Source organism: Apteryx rowi, unplaced genomic scaffold (genome assembly GCF_003343035.1).
Source record: "Apteryx rowi isolate R43461 unplaced genomic scaffold, aptRow1 scaffold_25, whole genome shotgun sequence".
NCBI classification, from domain to species: domain Eukaryota; kingdom Metazoa; phylum Chordata; class Aves; order Apterygiformes; family Apterygidae; genus Apteryx; species Apteryx rowi.
In genome coordinates, this window is record NW_020448863.1 from 3,236,272 (window position 1) to 3,254,030 (window position 17,759).

A 17,759-nucleotide genomic window follows, 5' to 3' on the forward strand; every position below is an offset into this window, starting at 1 on the left:
TGCTAGGAGTTAGTTCTTAGTGTCTGCTTAAAATAATATATCTCTTCTAGCTAAACCTCCCTGAGATCATTTATAACATAACTTTGCAACCTGTTGTATGTATTGTTTTCTTTTCTTCCACCTTGGCTGCAAATTCTCTCAGGTCTCCGCTGGTTCATCCGCCAAGCCATGGATGCCGCTCGACTCACAACAGCCCAATTCACACTGCTACTGGCTCACGACTTACTCAGAACTTCTCTGTGTCTGTTCCCACTCTCATCTACACTGGTACGAGACTGCTCAGACTCAAGAGCTGGGGAGAGGCAGGCCACAGGCACAGTGGTCGCAAAGTGCAGGCAGGCAGGCAGTGTAGGCAGGTACCACCCATCTTTTCTCCTTCATTTTCTCATGGAGACTCCTTCTATTGTCAGTGAAGAACTACTGTGTTCAGCTGCTGAAACAAAGGCAATAGTTTCTTGGAAATGAGTGTATCCTCAGAGTCTCTTCCACAAAGCCACACTCTTCTCTTTTTTTCTTTTAGTAAGTAGCACATTAAAAAAACAAAACAAAAAAAGTTGGTAAATCTGGGTAACATTAGTTATTTCTACAGCTACTGAGGGAAGTGTTTTGATTGGAGTTCATAATTGTTTTTAATCTTAATTCAGATATGGTACTTAAGTTTTAAAATGGTTATAGGAAGAGTATGTGCCACTTGTGGAAGAGATAGTTCTGGAGAGCAGGTAAGTCATTCTGTGCATAAGTAAACTCTGTCAATATAGTTGTTCCCAAAAAGGGTTTCTTCTTTGCTGTTTTTAGCTGTGGCATGCTGCTGATGCTATAGGATAAGGAAACTTTTTAAAAAAATATGTGTGTATATACATAAATGTATGAATATGTATAAACACAAATATAATTTGAGATCATTATTTTCTTTATTAAACTAACTCAAAGCATTGTGCATTTGATCGGATTTTTAAGCCATAAAGTGTTTTTAATTTTTCTTTTGCATATATATAATTTTTTGGTCACATCTCATGCCTTCCATTTGGCTTAATTGTTTCATTGTAGATTTACAGCATTTAGCAATAGAATGCTGAATGGGTAAACAGCATTTCTTTGCCTATGGCCTCATCCCCAGTCTTGCACTTAAGGAATAGCTGTTGGCCCTGCCCCAATCCCATCCTGGTGTTTGGATCATGCTGCTGTCAGCCAGGTCCTTTGGCACAGGATTACTGAATATGTTTCCACCTTCTTCTGGCAGGATTCCCTTCAATGAAGATCCCAATCCCAATACTCATTCATCAGGACCCTCCACCCCTCTGAAAAACCAAACCTATTCCTTTTCACCTTCCAAGTCCTACAGTCGACAGTCCTCTTCTTCTGACACAGATTTGAGTTTGACACCCAAAACTGGTAAGGCGCTTCCACCCACTTTTTGGTTAATTTGTGTTTCTCTCTTTATATTTTCATTTGACCCCCTTTTGCTTTTTGGCATTTAAGTTATCAGTGATGTGGAAATTGGAGACTTCAGATAGCACAACTAGAGCTTTAAAGACTTTCTTTAGGCTGATAACTTATGACTTGTCTATATGTCCACTATTATGGATAGCATTAAATGACATTCGTAACACAACTGTATCCAAGCTGAAATATGACATCTCAAAGTATTAAGGGAGTCCTAAGCAATTGTCTCTTTCTTATTTCCTCCACTTCATATTACAAACTATGGGAATTTATTTCTCACCATAATATGTTAAGAGAGAGAGAGGGATCTTACTATGTAACCTTCAAGCCTAATTTATTATACTATAAGTGTATCTTTATATACATATCTCTGTGATTTTTTTTTTAACTCCTTTTTGCAAATGTGATATTAGAAATGTATCGTCTGCTGTCTGTTTAATTTTCTTAGTATACGGAATGGCTTTAAGTACACAGTATACATTTTGAAAGTAACTTAAATTATACTCAGAACATCTTCTGAAAGCATTTTTCTTTATCCATTGGTTTATCATAATTTTTTTAACTTATTTTTTTTCCTTCTCCCCTCCTTTAGATTTTTAATTTATGGTTTGAATCGTGTCAGTGATAATGTCAGCACAACTCAGAGTTGTATTCTGTTTATTTTCTGTTATATACTCAGTACCTTGAGTTTTTCCACTCTAGGGCAAAATATGTTGCAATATTGTTTGTAAAAATTGGCTTACTTCTTAAATGGTATTTTAAATTGTGGTATATGAAGCTCAGAACATTCTTGTCTCCATCTATTCATGACAATTTTAAAGTATATTAAATTTGATCCTGATAACTTTACCTGATAGCACCTCTTTCAAGAATTTTTCCAAGCAGAGAAGTTAAATGTTGCATTTGAATGCAGTTATAGTTTACCCAGGTTGTTATTCTTCAACATTTCATTGACAAATGTTCCCAGTTAGGAAGCTGTCTTTCTCAGTAACATCTTCTCTATCCTCTTAAAACAAACAAACAAGAAAAACCAAAAAACAAAACCAACTTTTTTTTCCCTTTTGTGTAATTGATGACAGTTTTGCGGAAAACCTGTGGTGGTCATGAGTTTTAAGGATGTAAAATTAAAACTGGATGCTTATACCATTAATTCATATGTTTGTTTTACTGAGTACTTGAAAATGTGTTTCTTTCATTTGACCAGATTTTCATGGTAAGGATCCTGCTCTGTAAAGTATTTAAATGCAATGTAAATGGTCATCTCTAAATCTAAAGGTCCTGAAGTCCTGTCCTAAAGACTGTTTCTAAGTTGGAATATCTCCGTGTGAAAGTTGGTTATGTTAGTTTAAAGAAAGTATATCAAACTTCTGATGTAACACACAAAACATTATCAAATTTGAGATAATCTGTTACTCAGGTGATGTGAAAAGTCAAATATTTTCTGATTTTTTTTTAAATTAATTTTTTTTTCAGTATGCAATATTCCTCCTCATTTCTTGTCAGATAGCTATTATATTTACATGCTTATGAGATGGAGACTAAGCTGGAAAAAGAGCACAGATACCACAATTTCATAATATGAGTAACTGAATAGAAGAGACTGAAATTTGGATCTTCTTAAGCATTTTGTCTTCAGTAGTTCCAAATCAGGAGAATATTACCTTAGTTTCTTTTATAAAATTCAGTTGTGATTGCATTATCCATTCTGGTCTACATCTGGTCTAAATTTGAGGGGAAATTTTTCTGTGCTGAGAAAGCTTGTTTTGGTTTGGAGTTAGATTTCTTCTGTGAATATTGATATATTTTATGCCACTGCAAACTAACAGAAATACTAGACTGACCAAAAAAAAAAAAAAGCATTACATATTTTAACAAGGTAATACGTGAAGTAGTATATGTGTGGAGGAAATTGAGATGGGAACTCCTTTTTTTTTTTATATGTGAATTTATAATTTACAAGATGCAAGACTCTAAAAAGCATAACTTAAATTCATGACTTATTTTCCAGAAAAGAGAACTTTTTACATCTAATTAAGGAAAACAATCAGGTTAAGTGTGTGAGAAGAATATGTTACTTAGCTTTTATTCCATAGTATTTATTTTAAAATTTTGTATCAAATCTAAAATACATGTTAGCTTACCATGACTTTTTAATAAAACTAATAAATTTCAAAACAGCTGCTTCATGATTTGTGATAACATGCTTCTCACTCACATTGTGGAACTGTATTGTCATTCCATTTCTTTCTATGCTGAGAAATGATTTAGCAGTAAGTGTTGGTTCATTTGGATAATTTTTTTTTTTTTTTTTGTATTTGCTTCATTTTGATTTCTTCCGTTTCTTTAGTCATCTTCTGAATCTACATCTTTTTGTCTCTGTTACTTTCCTTCACAGCACCTTCCCCCCAGGGACCTAGGATTTTCCTGTTTCCCAGCTCCCCTACACTCTCTTGTGATTCCCCACATCTTAAAAAGTCCTGTCTCCTCCTCTTGGGGTCTAGCCTTAACCTGCTACATTCTAGCCATGTCAGCCCAGTTGTTCTGAGGAAAAGTGTTTCTTTCACTGAAGAGCTGCTTCTGGCTGCTTCTGGTAGGATCAATGTATTATGGCCTTTTAAATGGACTTTTAAGAAAATGTTGTTGTTATTTGATGAGGGGGCATTTAGCACACAGCCTTCTATAACCCCCCCCCTTTTTTTTTTTTTTGGTAAATTAACCTCTGAAAACTGCTGGCTACATGACTATTCATACCACCTCTTACCTGTGCTCCAGAGGCTTTTAACAGCTTCTGAACTTCTTGTCTTACAGGATTTGAAACAAATATGTAGTTTATCCTACTGAACTTTCTTGCTTCCATATCAAAATTTCCTTTCATATTGGTAATTGGACTAAAATAACTCCTCCCCCCCCCCCATTCCCTTCAGTTTGTTCCTGTATTTTGCATGGAACAAGCACTTGCTCATTAATTCATTCATAATTATTGAAATCTGGCCATCAGATGGCTAGCAACTCTGCTCTTTAATGTGTTTCAAACTGAGTCCATACAAACTTTGTATTTGTACTGCCTCCTTTTCCATTTCACTGACATGCATTATTTTCATAAGTTTAAATTAAATAGTTGATACTACTACTTTTCTTTTTCTGTAGAAACTGTTTTAATTGTTTTGGGGTTTTTTTGAGTTTTTCACATCCAGTATTTATGCCATGCTTGTCTGTATTTAATGTTATATAGTCCCGAAAATGATATTTAGAATCAATACCAAATAATAGAAACTAATTTAATCTTGTCTAATGGGACTATCCAGATGCTAATTTTTTGTTTCCTTATCCAAGAACAGCTAAAAATATTTGATAACAATTACAATATTTATATATATATATTTATATATGGTAATGATAGTTAGTCATTTTTGAAAATGTTAGGAATTAATTAACATACATAAAGTCCAGTATTATTTCCAGTTTTCCCTGTGTTTGGTTAAAAACAAACAAATAAATTCCTGTTTACATATAAAATCTCACTCATGTTTACTAGATGCTTAATCAGAAGAGAAAGGAAACTAGCAAGGAACTGTTATATGAAATTAGTTATAATTTTTGGAAAAAATCTTGTTTTCATTTATAACTGTTTGCATTGTGGTGTGTCTGTATTACATCTTGCTCCTGACACTTCTTTGGTTCTTTGTTCTTTGCTTTTCTTAGTGCTTTCCTAGATAACTTAAGTGTTTGTTTTTGCTTTGTCAAATTAGCACCGAAGGCTTTAGATACAAGAAATACCAATGATAGTATGTTTTTAGGCATGAAATGCTTTCCAGAAATTCTGATTCGCCAGCATTGTGTTTATTTTAGGAAAAACACAATCTTGGTATGTGTTTTTTTTATTTTTTATTTTTGTTATTTGTAACCATAGAGAAATACCGTATTGTCATACATATAACCTGCATCTCGCCACACCCCCTTAAAAGTATAGCTCCCTGATAACAGATCCTTCTGTAGCAAATATGACTGTGTATCTGATAAACTTCCCAGCTCTTTAGAGAAGCTTCCATATTGGGGGAAGGAGTAAAAGTTGTGAAAGAAAGGGAGAAGACAACTGGTGGAAGTACTGGGAATAGGGTAGTAAGATCAGAGATGGGATAAAAATCCCCCCATATTACCCATATTACTCTAAATCAGAGTTCATTTCTTGTTTTTATTTACAGATACCCTGCAGGTTGTATGTGTGAAAATATAGTAATGAAATAAATGTGGCAGTTTTAAATGCTTAGCAGTAGTCCTTAGCTGATCTGAATGGAACAGATGAGTGAATATTTCATTGCATGGATGTTAAAGGAAAAAAAAAATTTTTTTTGAGTTTACTTTTCAAATCAAAAGATGTACGTTACTTTTGCAATTTTATGTTTAGTCCCAATCATGCAGTATAAAGCTTCTACTGAAATTATGTGTACAGCCTTCTCCCAGTGATTAGGAAGAGGATTTAGTGGCTCTGAAACTCTTGAAAAGATAGGTTTTTTTTTTTTTTTTTTTTAACTGATAATGTAGGTAGAAAGATGTACCTAACTGTAGAAGAATCTGGATAAGAGAGATTGTTCAGCAGTGTGGAATCTAATGGTGACTTGCAATACTTTTTCATAAGGGCTGAAACTCTGATTGTGCAGGAACTTCCTGTGGAAAAACAGAGAAGGTGGATCTTTATTTATTGAAATCATAGACAAAAATTCCCAATAGTGGCAAAAAAAAATAAATCAAGCTATATGTTATAAGTAAGAGTTGCAAGACCAAGTTTCTAATGCTTTGTATTGAAGTTTTTTACTTCACATTGGCAGCACAAAAAAGATCTTGGATCAGGATTTTTTTTGCCCAAATCCATAAAGCTTAACAGCACTGCTAGTTGTGTTTAAAAAAAAAAAACAAAAACAAACAAACAAAAAAACCCTTAAACTGTGATGCTCAGCACTTTCATTACAAAACCTAAATTTTTTTTGATAGTTTGACTGTGTTTTCAATCGTGATTTTGTGTATCTTTAAATCCAAGTTTGATACAGATTATAACATATGTTTCTTTGGATGTTATTTGTACTGATACTCTTCAGGAATGGGCAGTGGGAGTGCTGGAAAAGAAGGGGGGCCATTTAAAACTCTTTTAAGACAACAGACTCAGTCAGCTCTGGAACAAAGGGTAAGGCATACATGAAGTATTTTATACTTATATTTCTGATTTACTAAAGTGAAAATTTAGTTTTTAGTAAGGTAAATGTTTCTTGTTAGCTTATTTGAAAAATAGGCATAACTTCTATGTCTGGCTTTTGCGTCTGCATATGTTGAACATTTAATAGCCTTTTTTATATACAAATGATACTGAAGTTTATTACATTACTAAAGCGTTAAGAAAAGAGTGGAGCAAATAAGTGTAATGTTCACAGCACTCCAATGATTATAGCTGGTAGTGTAAGAAACAGTTGTAGCAAAAATTACTGTTATTTAGTCTTTGTAAATTACTGATGCACATGTCAGTTTAATACTTTACCAGCTTGTATTTAATTAAATTTTATAGAACTAGAACTGAGAAATATTGCAGTAGCTTTAAACAAGGTGAAAATTCCATTTATAGTTGAGAAAACTTTTAGTTTTGAAAAAATAAAATTGGTAGCATAATTCAGCCTGGATTCTGTTACATGAAACTGTGTGCATGTAGTCTATGTATGACTCTTAAAAAAAAAAAAAAAAGATTCTGAAACAATAAAAGGGCTTTAAAGGGTTACAGATTTTTAGAAGAACCTCTGCGAGATTAAGAAACACCATCTATTTTTATTTTGTCAGTTTACAGTGGATAGATGCACAGTAAAAACAGTGCTGTTAATTTTGGAATGTTTCCTTGATATATATTTATATAAAAATAAATAAAATATACTGTTGTTGTCAAAATGTTGTTATTAGTGAAGTCCCTTGAAGGAAGAAATTTGGATGTGTTGCCCTTTGGAAATTTTAATTTAATTAGAATTTCTCTCTATCTGAACTACTTACTTAGAACTACATGTATTTTTGAAAACAAAATCAGCTACATCTGTGAAATATAAGTGAATAACTACTGTTTTGAGTAAGTGGATGATTCTCTTTTTATTTTTTGTGTTATCCATTGCTAAGGGAGGATCGCCTCATAGGTTCTGTAGAAGGCGGGTATGTTCCAAAACATTGTGACTTCTTTGTAGCCCTTTTTTCTTGTATTGAGGATTTCTAATTTTTGAACAATCATTTGAAGTTTCTGTTTTTTTGTAATGTTTTGACAGATTTCTTTGCAATCTTGTTCATGCAGGGTTTTTATATTTTTGTTCTGCCTTTTTTTAAAGACCGTTATCAAATTGGCATATTTTGTCATAACTAATATTTCGCATGTTTGTACATTTCAATTAAAATTTTAATTTCTCTTTAAATAGAAATCCATGGCTTTTTGCTTTTAATGTTTTAGTTTGAAAATAAACCTACACTTTAAAAAGATTCTTTTCTCTGTGTACCCTTGTCTCTGCTAGCATTTTAGACATTTCATGGCAAATCTGTTATTTCTTTAGAAAGCTTTCTAAAAACATTTAAAATTTGTAAAGTAAGAACACTTAAGGTATTTTTAGAGCTTGAATGTTTTGCATCTTGTTCTGTTAAGACCTTATATTGCCTCGTGAAGAAAATATGGTAAAATGGGTTGGAAACATATTGGATCTGTTATTAATGTTAAGATAATGATGTCATTGCAAAGCATGTGGACTGTAATTGATACCGAAAATGTGGTCATAATGCTTTTCTGAAAATTTCATACTGGATATTTCTTTTGCTACAGTTACTTCTCTTTCAGTTACTTAACTAGAATGAATAACAAGGATGCAGGGAGAGAGACATTTAGCTCAAAATGTCTTTGGAGTTCATAATATAACTTGTCTGTTTTAATATTATGCACATAAATAGTGCACTTTAAGTATCTGTCTGTACTAGGGTAGCATTTGTTTAGGAAAACATAAGAAGGAATAAATTTGAAATGTATATTGCATTTTCATGATATTAGAAATACAGTAAGTTCTTTTGAGACTTACGTTCAGATATTTGGGTATATTATACTGTTATGACATTACAAATGATTCCTTTAACTGGACATTCCCTTAGGTTTTTTTTAATAGTGTGTGGTTTTGGTGTATCACTTTTAACGCAAATTATAAATCATAACAGATTTTGTTGTAAGGGTAACCTTGCTAAATTTTTTCCTGAAAAAATACACCAGCCTTGGAAAACTCATATGCACATTACATTTTATATTAATATATTTTTAGCAATTCGCAATATGCATATTGATAGTAGTTGTAACTATAGCACAGCTATCTTGGACTATATTTTTAACTATAAATATATTTATTATATCCCTGTTATTGGGCAAATTTGAGCTTACTTTAATGGTGAAAAATTAGCCTTATGTTTTTGTACAAATGTCCAAATGCTGCTCTTAATTGTATTTTGTATCTCTGACCTCAGCTTGGACAAATGCTATTTTTTTTCCCATGTTTGCATTCTGCAAGTGCTTGAGAGAGTCTTTACTGCTTCCTTTTCAAAATGTATATGCATTGATCTCCATCTCTGAAGAGCACTGCTAGAGAGCTGTTGTGTCAGAATGCAGTTCTGTGTATGATTCTTTTGGCTGAAATGCTGACTTAAGCATCTCTTCTTTCCAGCGACTTCTTATTACTAAAAGCCCATCCTCTCAGTTCAGCTGGAAAAACAATTAAATAATTGTTTGGTCACCCCATGAGATGGTTCAGTGAATGTGTTATGAAAAAAAATAATTCAACCAGAAAATTAATAATATTTTAATATGGATCAGTTGCTTGTTTGATTCACCCCATAAAGCTCTATCAACATATCTGAACATTATAAGCATTATCTGAGGGAGTGGTGCAGTGATGGGAATGAATAATTGGGTAGGCGGGAGACTGAGAATTGCTTAAGATGGCACTAACGCCAAAAGAAATGTGTGTATAGCCTTGTTCCATGTGCTTTTTCATTATTTTGTGTGTATTTGTATAAAATGCAATTAAAAAAGAATACTAGCAATACATGTATGTGTAAACACAAATATTTTTAAGTATTGTATTAAACAAATGTAGACTTTTTTGCAACCTTACCAAACTTTCTGCAAATGGCAGTTATACCTACGTTGTTACAAGAATTAAACCAGTGACAGTTCTTTCAGAATCTTTGCAGTCAGTGACTCTGAGATGACATAGTGAATTGGCATTGGTAAAATGATTGACTGTTTTCAGTGGCACATTTTTAAAATTCAGATTATCATGTCTTCTGAAATATGGGGATTATTTTATGCTTTCTTTGTTTTGTTTTAAAGATAGTCCATTGCAAATTGCAGGAATAGAAGAAAACTGTAGCATAGAAATACTGCATCTGGTTCTTACAGATTCTATTTTCCATGCGATAAGTATAGCTTTAAAATTTGGAAGTATTACAGAGTACCACACATAGTTGAGGATGAACTTGTATTTGCAAACAATAAAAAAATATCTAAATGATTTAAAAAAGTGGGGAGGAAAAGCCACACTGCGGTATCCGCCATGCATAGTGACGAAATTCCCTCTGTGTCAGAATGAAAGAGACGTTCTTAATGGAGTAAGAGCAGAGGTTCAGTAAGTCAGTTATCTACACTGTGTATGTGGCTCCAATATCAATATCCAATACCAATATCCAAATCATTCCAATAGAGTTTAGGTCTAATTTAAGCATATCTCATAATATAGACTTGCAATTATCCATATGTCTGAGTATATTGGTTGGGACAAAACCATATTTATTACTTTAAAATTTTATTTGTGGTTTGTAATATAGGAAATATAGGCGGAGTGGAAGTTTGAATATGTTAAAATTTTTTCAGTACACAGACTTACAAAAATGCATTAAAAACAGAAGTAACTTCTGAATTTCCAGACAGATTAAAAAGCATGAGATTTGGTTATTCTTTAGAGCATGACGTATCTTTTGCTTTGATTTTTCACTACATATTGCTTCAGTGTAATATAAATATATAAAATATATATATATATATACACACACACACTTGTATATAAATGTAGTATAGGCTTAATGTAATTTAAGATTGCATATGCAGTAAACTATTGATTTCTATAGTTCTGGAAAAGCTAATTATTAATTTTTAATGTCATTAATGTGGGATAACTGTATTCAGGGGACTGATCAAACATTTATGTTAATTTAAATGAGTGCAATAGATTTACACAGGGAAAAATATCAGTATACTTGTGAATCTCTTAAAGCTTGATCTATAAAGCTGGAATGAAAGCGGGTTCTAACAAAGTGATGATATACTGGAATTTTTCCTTTTTTTGTCACGAAAGACATACAGAGAAGGAGTCTAGGCTGTGTTGTAGTCAGGACTTTCTGGCTGCTCTGGTAATTTGAAAAGCACTTTGTGATCTGGTGGAACCTTCTGGTGGCATCTTTTCCCTAGCCCTCTCTAGAGATCTTTCTGTGCTCCTGAAGACAGATTAGCCAAGCAGGTTTGCAGAGTCCTATGGTGAAATCTTCCTGCTTTTTAATTGCTTCATAAGGCATGACTGCAGTATTTTTTTATTATTTTATTATTTGTTTTTTGCTTATATTTGTCCATACTATTGTTACTGATTTCAAAGTTTGTCTCTTCATTTGGTTTCCAGACTTAAAAATTAAAATCCAACAAAATTCTTGGCAAAGTGTTTGTAGGACGTTGTGAGAGTTCCAGTAACCTCTCAAGGGGTTACACCCTCTGAAGGTGTTTTTGTTTTTTGTTTTGGGGGGGGTTTAATCCATATTGAGCTTTAGTTTGTAAAGAGGGCGTTTTATGTCATGTATTGCTGGAAGAAACATGATCATCTTCTCTGCAGCATGTATGCTGTCTGGATAGAAGCTCAGTTGAATGATATGCTGTTGCAAGTGCCTTAAGTATGTGAGAAAGGAATCTATTCTGCACTTTCTCCCATATAAAATTATGATGTTTATTTTTTCCATTTAACCAGTCATCATAACTGTACCCACCGTGACTGCATGATTTTTTTTTTTTTTTTTTGCCCCATGCATTCAGAATTGCCAAACATAAATCTGTTGCCTTTCCCCCATAAGTATGCTGTAATATTTATTAGTTAATAGAACATCTCTGTAGAAATGCAAAATAAAATCTCCCAATTTTGGGCCCACTACCTTTGAATATGAAGGGTTTTTCTCACCATGTTTGTCCTGAAGAAGGACTGTTGTTTTTTACTCTGTTTCTTGGATGAACTGTGTTTTTGAACAGTTGCTGAAACTTGAGTATTGATTCTTCTCCTTCATTAAGGATTGGTAAAACTCATTTATGGAAATGAAATTGGAGGTGAATTTCCTCAATTTGATTAAGAACTTAAAATCAGGTTTCAAAGACTTATGCTTTATTCTAGAAAATGGATAATTACTGGTTACATTTAGAGCTTATGACACTAGCAGATCAGTGTGCCAGCTTTTTTAGGTATGCTTTTATATAATAACGCATCATTCCTGCAAAATTGCAGTTAGCTTTACTCTGTTCTTCAGGATCAACCTACCGTCAGCTTTAACAGCCCTAGAAAATGTAGAAAAATGTTATTTTATTTTGTATCAGCTGATGAAAGTAAAATTGTTGTTTAGCTGCCATCTTAAAAATGGACTAATAGGGGCTTTGTTAATGCTAACATACAAGGTTTGGATTATTAATTACTGTCCTCTTGAGCTGCAAATCTATGGGGGAAAAGTATTCTTACATTGTAGAATACTGCTTTTATTACGTTGTGTTGAGTATATGAAAACATATGGTTACATAGTGCTTGGTAAGCCTGAAGGACATTTAGCCTCATGTAACTGCTTTGCTTGAATTTTGAGGAGATTTTCAATTCACTGCATGTTTTTTGGCAGTCAGCAGTGTTTTTTAAGCAGTCATTTGATGTTTGTTTTTAATCATAACAGGAATTTCCATTTTTTACCTTGACGGCCTTTCCACCAGGCTTCCTTGTCCATGTTGGTGGTGTTGTCAGTGCACGTTCTGTGAAGCTCTTGGATCGCATTCACAATCCTGGTACGTTAACAAAATAAATTTTTCCCAAGTCGAGTCTTATCACAATGTCCCTGTATTTCTAGTCTTGAAATGTTATATCTATTAAAATATTTATATATTATAAAAACTTCTGCTAACAGTGTATATTGAAGGCAATCTTTTTCAGACAGGCATTTCAGCTTGAAAAATATTAGTCTTTCAGAGAGTGTGTTTTTAGTGAGAACTTTCTAGCAAGTTAATGAGAATAAAATACTTTGAATCCAGTAACTTTGCACCAAAAATTATTTTTGAATTATCAAGAGGTTGGTTATTTTTTGACCACTACTTAATATTAAAATTTGATACAAGCTTTCCATTAGAACAGAAGCAAGATGAAATACTTGATCTTAACTACAAATGTTTTCTAATTTTCAGCTCCTTGCAATCCTTAAGGACTAATCACTACAGTTTAGCTCAATACGTGTTTTTAACCTCATTTGGAAAAAAAAAAAAACTTTACAACTTTGTTTCTATTTTTATTTAATAACATATATAGAACACTGCTTTAAGATTTTTTGTTTAGTATTTACTTGAGARCTCCAGTACTGAAACATGCATGTTTTGCATGTCCTAGTTCTGACATCAGAATTAAGTTATTTTTGACTCTGAAATCTTTGTTATATTTACTGGAACAAGTGGCGAGGGATACTCTGGAGAAAGTTGGAGTTAATTAGTACTCTTAAAACATGGGCAGGTGAGAGAAAAAAGTAACACCTGTAGTGGTTTTGCATGCACTAGCCAGGAGTAATAAAGTTTGTGCAAATGCATCTTTTTAGAAAACTATTTTAATTTTTTTCCATTTATTTCTTCTTCCTGCAAGCAGTTCTGCAACCAGTTAAATTGTTGCTGATCTAAAGACTCAATAAACTGAGAGAGAACATGGAATAAAATCCCAGACTTAATTCAAGAAAACTACTTTAAGGGATTTTTAAAACATCCGAATACATAGTATTGTTCTTTTTTCCTACTTCTGAACTTTTATTCTTGACCCTACAATGAAGAGAAGATTAAGAGAAATGTCCAGACATAATTCATATGTGTATTTCTTTGCCACAAAGTCCTCTTAAGCTTTCTGTATTTTGGCATGAATCTGATACAGGTAACTTCTATGTTATATACTAAGTTTACTGTATTGTAAATATATTTAAGAAAAAATTAAAAAGATGTCAGTTATGCTCAGAAGTTTGCCAAAATAATTTCTTGCATTATGCCCTCTTTTATTTTTACCRACTGACTGAAAGCAAGATAAGAAATAAGAGATGCATATGTGTATTTGCACAATTAAGTGGCTCTTTGCAGCACTTTTGTAGAATTTTTAGATTGCTCCTGACAAGTGAATGTAAGATGCATGATACTTCAACTCAGTATATTGCAAAACAGTAACAAAAACAAAAAAAAGAGAATAAAAGGTCATGGTTATGGGATGGAAGGGGAAGAAGTAGAAAAACATTCTGGTATAGTGGTGATCTTACTAACCAATTGAGTCAAGTCTGTAAAATATTAAAGGAGACATAAACTGGCAAGTAAATAAATAGGAAAATATAGAGAAGGAAAGAACACTTTAAGGAGTTGTTTGAAAACCAATGAATAATACGGTAATTGCTGTATACTGTACACTTTGATCACGCCTAGTGCTAGTTTGCTATAGCATGCTCCTTTTTCCGTTTCTATTTCAGCCTCTTATTAACTCTGCTGTCTGTGTCTTTACAGTTCCTGTGGAGTGGTGTTGTCAGTTGTGTTCTTGTTGGTAGTTTTTTTTTTTTTTTTTTCTCCCCCCCCCACTATTCTGCTCCTATAACTGATCTACTAATTTGCTGTTTTGAACTCAGCCTTTGTCGGAATTATGGGTAACACAAGATCATACAAACTGCTAGACTGGAATAGTTTCAATTCAGGTATTTTACTAGTCATTCAGTACTACATATGCTGACAGAAATTATGGCAGCTCAGTGAAGTTCTTAGAAATGCTGTAGAATAATATTAGGTTAATACTTCAAATTTAAATCTGTTAAACTATCAAATACCTCAGTGTCTTATTTGCTTTAATGTTTTTAAAGGCTTCCTTTAAAATTGTAAAACATTGTTTTAGTATAAAATAGCATTATTAAGAATAATTTAATATCAATCTGGAAAGCTGAATATTCAGATGATTATTACTTAGTAGCTTTCAGCTCAGTGTCTGCAAAACAAATAGTTTAGGGAAAGAGAATAGATTCTCATTTATACAAGTGGGATGCTGTCAGGTGTGTTTTTTTTCATGAACTTACACTTCAGTAATAGCCATACTTCTGATAATTTCAGGAAATCAATAAACATGTTTGTTCTAAATAACAGACATAAAGATGGACTGAGAGAACAAAAAACAGATGAGGAGAACAATCTATTATGAAAGAAGAGTGGTATATGTAGTCCAGGGTGTCTTGGTTCATAAATCTTGTATTGTGAAATACATTAGCTTGCAGGACTTCCATGTTATTATTTGAACTTCTAAATCACTTTAAAACCTAACTCGAAAAAGCCCCCGTATTCTATTTTTGCACAGTCTTAGGGACCAAAGTGTGTAACTTCTGTGTACAGCTGCAGAGAGAATGGAAGAGCTGATAATGGAGTCCCCATAAAAGCTATATAAAGTACTGGCCTTTTCGGGAAGGGGGAAAATAAAGGCAATTTTTTTTCCTTTCCCTCTGGAAACATAAGATACCTTGGAAGAAACAAAGACTTAACTTCTCTGTGTAGAATATGCAAGCCAGTAGAGCTTGCCGACTACTGATGTTTTTAAAGCTGACCCAGTGAAAGGATGTAAAGGTGACCTGTAGGGGTTTATTTCTTCCCAAAACAAAATTTCCTTCCTGTTACTTCTCTGCTGCAATGCATCTGTGTATCAGTTGTCTCTGGAAGTTGAACAGCTGTTCTCTAAACTTCAATTTAAATTGTCTCTATATATTTTCCAGTTTACAAATAGTTCAGTCACAGGTAGTAGATGAAACCTTTGGCTCATTTTTGTATCCTTATTCTTTTCTATACTGAGATCCCTGTTGGTCCTGGAATATTACAGTTTTGAGGCTTTATGTTTTTGTGGATTTTATTTGCTTTCCTAAATTATTATAATCTTTTAAATTTATTTTTGCTTTCCGTGTAAGAATAGTATTATGAAATTCTCAGATTACTGGTGTAGCGTAGCCTGTTCCAAGATATTAAATGAAGAATTTTTGCATTTTGTATGGTACTTCAAAAAGTTTGACTTAATTGTTACTTTTTTGAGCTAGTTTCTAGGAGGATGTTACCATGGAAGAATTTTATTAGAATAGTTGCCTAAATGAAATGTGTACAGGCACTAAACATATTGAGCTAGGCTAGAAAGTGATTCAGAAATGTAAGCCACAGAAAGCTAAGGAGAAATTGTGAATTCATTCCTTGACAGATTATCCAAGGCAGTAACCTAGATTGTTTAGAGATAAACAGGAAGAAGAATGCATATCTGTATTGCATGCAGCTATACCCAGAGGTGGTTGTTATATAGAACTTCTGGAGTAAATAGGCCTAAATCATATACTAATTTTAGAGTTAATGCCCTTTTAAGAACTGTATGTGTTTCTCTTGCCTATTGTAGAAAATCCTGCTTCTTCTTCCATATGTGTCAGGAGCTCTCTAGTAACGGTTTTGCTATTTATCCTGCTGGGCAGGGACTAAGTAGGGCATGCTCATATGCCTGGAAGTATGTTTCTTTTGCAGTGCTAGGTGTGTTACTATATCAAGAAAAAAGGAGGGCAGTAGATCGGTCACTATATCAGTGACCTGTGATGGATTGTGGATTTTGTAGTAGAGTTGCAAATTACATAGAAGCTAATCCAGTTCTTAGATTGTAAGAATGACTATGCTGTCAGGTTCATTACCATTGAAAAGCCCAAGCAGATTTCTGTTCATCTCCCCTCTTTAGAGCTTTCCTGCCAGCTCTGTGATGTGCCAGCTAATAATACTTGGCCTGAAAGAGAACAGGGATATATACAGTCTAAGGGGAACAATACTATATCATTACATTCCGTTCATCTTAGCAAGGCTGTATTCCCAACTGTAAATAGGCTAAAACTATTTTCCTTTTTGAAAGCATTCAGGTATCTTTTGTTTGCTGACAAACTTGTGTAACATCTGAAGATTATTATTATTATTTTTTTTCTTTTACCTTTGGCAAGTGGACTTGTTTAATTGAGTGTAAGATGCAACAAGACCTTCTGATGGTGGTGAAAAATTGCGGAGAGTGAACTGTGATTTGAGGATGCCAGAAAATCACATGCCAAAGTAGAGACTAACTTTATTTGGTGAAGAAGGGAAGAGAATAGACAGAAAAGAAACTGCTTAAACTTCTGGAATTGCTTTCAATGACAAAAAGAGTTTGGCAAAATTCTTTAAATGTTTTTGTAAAGCAATTATAAAAAGGTGATGATCAAGAAGAATGCAAAATAAAAGTAGATAGTCAAGAGCTCAAATTCATAGAAAAGAGGGAACATAATACAGTGGAAGAAATGCTACGGTCCTGTTTCTGAAAAAGGCTGTTAAAGATGTACTCTAAGTATAAAAATCTGAAAGGAGTTCTGTATCCAGGAGACTGGACCTTTGCCAAAGTCTTGCCTTGAGAATAAATGCAGGGAAGGAAGGTTATTTAGCAAGTGTAAGGAACTTGTGAAGTAGAGGCTGCTTTTGCATACTGCTGTTTCATCACGGAATGGTTGAGGTTGGAAGGGACCTCTGGAGATCATCTGGTCCAACCCCCCTGCTCAAGCAGGGTCACCTAGAGCACTTTGCACAGGATTGCGTCCAGGCGGGTTTTGAATATCTCCAGAGAAAGAGACTCCACAACCTCTCTGGGCAACCTGTTCCAGTGCTCTGTCACCCTCACAGTGAAAAAGGTTTTCCTCATGTTCAGATGGAAGTGTCTGTGTTTCAGTTTGTGCCCATTGCCTCGCGTCCTGTCACTGGGCACCACTGAAAAGAGTCTGGCTCCATCCCCTTGACACCCTCCCTTAAGATATTTGTATATATTAAGATCCCCTCTCAGCCTTCTCTTCTCCAAGCTAAACAGGCCCAGCTCTCTCAGCCTTTCCTCATAAGAGAGATGCTCCAGTCCCCTAATCATCTTTGTGGCCCTTCGCTGGACTTGCTCCAGTAGTGCCACATCCCTCTT

The 17,759-nt window shown here is 33.7% G+C and overlaps 1 protein-coding gene across 12 annotated transcripts in view; it reads left to right on the top strand.

The window, feature by feature from the left end:
• The window catches only part of C2CD5 (C2 calcium dependent domain containing 5), a 79,042-nt gene that overhangs the window by 15,490 nt on the left and 45,793 nt on the right, over window positions 1-17,759 (top strand). For 7 of the 12 annotated variants that reach the window (XM_026066914.1, XM_026066915.1, XM_026066920.1 and 4 more), the window contains 4 exons: window positions 1,241-1,392; window positions 3,839-4,033; window positions 6,537-6,622; window positions 12,454-12,562. In XM_026066914.1, coding sequence (XP_025922699.1) covers window positions 1,241-1,392; window positions 3,839-4,033; window positions 6,537-6,622; window positions 12,454-12,562 — 542 coding nt within the window. Of the gene's footprint in view, window positions 1-142; window positions 268-1,240; window positions 1,393-3,838; window positions 4,034-6,536; window positions 6,623-12,453; window positions 12,563-17,759 lie in introns of all 12 variants that reach the window. The other 5 variants (XM_026066921.1, XM_026066922.1, XM_026066923.1 and 2 more) reach the window with 2 other exon arrangements.